Source organism: Pteronotus mesoamericanus, unplaced genomic scaffold (assembly GCF_021234165.1).
Source record: "Pteronotus mesoamericanus isolate MK-2021 breed Mesoamerican mustached bat unplaced genomic scaffold, CSHL_Meso_final contig_72, whole genome shotgun sequence".
Taxonomy (NCBI): domain Eukaryota; kingdom Metazoa; phylum Chordata; class Mammalia; order Chiroptera; family Mormoopidae; genus Pteronotus; species Pteronotus mesoamericanus.
This window is the reverse complement of record NW_026555242.1, coordinates 1,176,226-1,179,903: the sequence shown is the minus strand read 5'-3', so window position 1 is coordinate 1,179,903 and position 3,678 is coordinate 1,176,226. Positions and strand designations below refer to the sequence as shown.

Below are 3,678 nucleotides of genomic sequence, written 5' to 3'. Positions count from 1 at the left end.
AGGAATGTAGCGGCTAAACTGAAGAACCACACTCAGGCCACAAATGCAGTCTTTCTATCAAGCCCAGCTTTCTTTTATTGGGCCACAGAGTTACATCTACCTCCACCCCATTTGAACAGAGATGAGGGCACAGATGTTTCCAGCAGTTCTTCAGGGTGGCCTGTCCTCAGCTTCCGATACCCTTCCTGCCCCCTCCCTCATGCCCTCTGTACTCACCTCTACCCATCACAAGCCACCAACTCCTTGCCTCTTGCACACAAACCACATCCATGGGTACACACCCACAAGGGTCCTGGGGCTCTGAGAACTACACCTGCCCAGAAACTGTCCTCACCTCTGTCCTCTGGAGGAGTAATAGCTGAAGGCTTTGGCTGCCTCAGTCCATAGTTGGGGGAGAGTTTGGAGGCTTGGGATAAAAGCCAGCCTAGAGTCCATGTGCTGTCAGAAGCACACTTGAGAGCACAGCTAGGTGACACCACTCCAGGCTGGCCCTGCACAGAGCACTGGGGCCTAGAGCTAAAGGAGTTCCACGGCATGACCCAGTGACTGTCCTAATCTATGGGGCCAAGGCGCTTTCCAGAGTAATCCTAGATGGGAGTTTGCTAGCTTGTCATTTCCTTCCTCCCAGGTTCTGATGTTCTGGAAGAATCCTCTGAGCAATCATAGGTCAAGGAAATTTGGCCTTCTGGAGACTCGGCATCTGGTTTCAAGGACAAAAAGTGTGGAGAAAAGGGCTGATGGAGAGAAGTAGGGGTTGATGAGGAAGTTTTATTCATTCCGTCTTCAAGCCTTCAGGGGCTGCAGGCCCTGGCCTTGGGGCTGGGTTCGGGGGCTGGGTGGCAGTGCTGGTGTGGGTGTTGGTTGCAGAAGCTGCAAGTTCCAGGGTTAAGAAGCTGGATGAGGATTCAGAGTGAGGACGTTGGGTGAAAATGCGAGGTGATGATGAGGTTGGAAGTGATGATAGGAGGGAAGGTGACGAAAGCTAGAAATGATTCCCACCTCCAGTCTTGCATTCACAAGCACTAAGGGACCTCCACATCTCCCGCTTCCAGTCCATCAGAAGCAGGGGCCTCCACATCCCCATTCTCACTGCCCACCAGTGGCTCTTCCTCCTCCATTAGGCTGGCGGCTGGCACAGCCTTTAGCTCCTCCAGTGCCACGGAGGCCTGGCGAGACTTCCGTCTACCAAAGAAAGTGGTGAGTGTGGGCCGATGGCCAGGACCCTCCCCCTCTGGGATCCCAGAGTCCTTGTCACCACCAGACACTCCTGCTGTAGTTATCACAGCCCCCTCATCAGACACTTGGGCGGGCCCAGCCCAGGCGTCTACCACCCCATTGCGCTTTCCACCTCCGTTTAGTGTCAGGGCGCCTGTCCTCCGCTTCTGCCGCTGGCGCCACAGCATGAGTAGTGCCAGGAGGACAATGCCCACCAGAAGAGCCATGAGCACAGCCACCAGCAGGGTGTTTTTTGTCCTCTGATCTGAATTTGAGGAGAGTCCACTGCCTGTGTTTGTGGAGGTCTTTGGGGTAGTCATGATGGCTATTTTTACCCCAGAGATGGGGGAGCCACTGGTCCCCTTGGAAGTCTCCAGAGAGCTAGTTGCCACTGTGACAGGGAGTCCACTGGTCCCATTGGAGCTGTCCTGAGAGCTAGTTGCCATGGTGACAAGGGGTCCACTGGTCCCTTTGGAGCTTTCCTGAGAGCTAGTTGCCATGGTGACAAGGGGTCCACTGGTCCCAGTAGAGCTTTCCTGAGAGCTAGTTGCCATGGTGACAAGGGGTTCACTGGTCCCATTGGAGGTCTTCAGAGAGCTAGTAGCCATGGTGACAGGGGGTCCACTGGTCCCAGTAGAGCTTTCCTCAGAGCTAGTTGCTGTGGAGACAGGTGGTCCACTGGTCCCACTGGAGGTCTCCAGATTGCTAGTTGCCATGGTTCCGCCAGACATGATGTGAAATCCCAGAGTACTCATTGCTGGTGGAGTAGGGTTACTGGTTACATTAGAGATTTCCTGCGACATTGATGACTTCTCGGTGGAAGCTTCATGGGAGATTGTTGGCTCAGCTATAGAGAGGCCATCACTGACAGAAATGGGAGTCTCAGGAGAAGACACCTCATTGACTATAGGAGTCGGAGTCGAGGAAGGTGGGATGATCTGGTGCCCGGTGCTGTCATTTTTCTCAGGGATCCTTGTTGTTGTATAATCGGAGGACACTGAGTTAAGGTTTGTGACCTCAAGGGTAGTAGGTGGGACCGAAGAAAAAGGAGCGTTTATGGGTGTAGACACCTCCAGAGACTGAGGGTTCACCTCTTGGGCCCAGAAACCCCCAAAGAAGAGGAGAAGCAGGGTCATTTCCATGACAACAGGCATGAGCAGGAGTTGGGACCTGAGGGCGAGGAGGTTGGAGAAATGGAACACATAAGGAGCTGTGGTAGGGCCTGGCCAGGCCCTTCCCTCCTGCCCACTTCCCTGCCAACTGCAAGGCCTAACCTGTGGTTTAACGGCTTTTCCCACCCTTTTTTTTTTTTTTACTATTATCAGAAATAACAAGGGAACAGATGGTGGCAGCTCCCTATCAACCCTACCCCTTAGCGCCCCCCTCTCCACCCCAGGCCTTGGCAGCACGTACTCCAGCAATGGCCACCCCTCCTGGCCTTCCCTGACCCTCCTCAGCCCCCACGGCTTCTGATCCTCTTTTCCTACCATCTATCAGAGTTTTTATGAGCCACAGGCACGTTCCCAGGCCTGCTGAGACCCCTGTCCCACCACGTCACACCCCCTTACCAGCTCACTTGATAAGGGCACAGGGCTTGGGCCAAGCTGCTCCAACTCCTGAAGCTGGGGCAGGACTGCGCAGGCAGGGCCCCAAGGGGAAAGGAAGTGGCCCTGGCTCCACCCACCCCACCCCAGCATCCTGCCCCACCCGCCCTGTTCCCACAGCTGCCATGTGTTAAGAGCAGCATCACTTGCTCTTTCTGGGGTCTGAGATGGTGCCAGAGGCTCTGGGGTCTTAGCTGATGTGGAGGCAAAGAATCTGGAATGGGGATCCCTGGGTATTAGCTGGGAAATGGGATGGCAAGAGGTGAAGGAGGAATAGGGAAGGGGGTCAGGTCCAGGGTGATGGGAACGTGAGCACTTGACAACTAGGGGTGCAGAGGAAGAAATGAGAGGGGAGGGTGGTTTCTTCTGCATTTCTGGTCCTCAGGCTATTAGGCCAGAACCCAAGGTGGTGGCACTGGCCTAAGAGCTCCCAGAAAGTACAAGGCAAGGGGAAGCCGCCAACTCTCCTGGGGGCAAAGAAAACCTTTGCAAGCTGCATGGATCCCTGGTGAGCTCTTGACAACATCCCAAGAAGCTAGGGGGGAGGGGTCACCAAAACGGCCCCACTTGTGGGTGCTTCACTAAATCAAGCCGTTACTAACCACTGCATATCTTATGCACTGCGTACGAATCTTCTACAACAATTAATCTTCTAAGTACTGTGTATTAATCTTCTACAACAATATTTATTATTGTAGAAGATTAATAAAGATGTGGGAATCTAGATGAAAAAAAGTCTGGAAAGATATCTACTGAGATATTAACCAAGTTTCTCAGGATAAGTATGAGTAGGAAGTTCTTTATTTTCTTCTTTGGATGGTTGCTGTTTTCTGACTTCCCCCTAATGTAAAAGCTTTGA

The 3,678-nt window shown here is 53.3% G+C and overlaps 1 protein-coding gene across 1 annotated transcript; it reads right to left on the bottom strand.

Moving 5' to 3' along the window:
• Positions 1-207: 207 nt before the first annotated feature.
• Positions 208-2,855, bottom strand: SPN (sialophorin). Its single transcript, XM_054582802.1, has 2 exons — positions 2,784-2,855; positions 208-2,385 (listed from the first exon to the last, which is right to left on the bottom strand). The coding sequence occupies exon 2, from the start codon at positions 2,367-2,369 to the stop codon at positions 1,023-1,025; it is 1,347 nt and encodes a 448-aa protein (XP_054438777.1). The 5' UTR covers positions 2,370-2,385; positions 2,784-2,855; the 3' UTR covers positions 208-1,022.
• Positions 2,856-3,678: the final 823 nt, after the last annotated feature.

Bases quoted from the DNA above. Each gene is read 5' to 3' on its own strand.
- SPN (XM_054582802.1), bottom strand. From the start codon at position 2,369: ATGCCTGTTGTCATGGAAATGACCCTGCTTCTCCTCTTCTTTGGGGGT.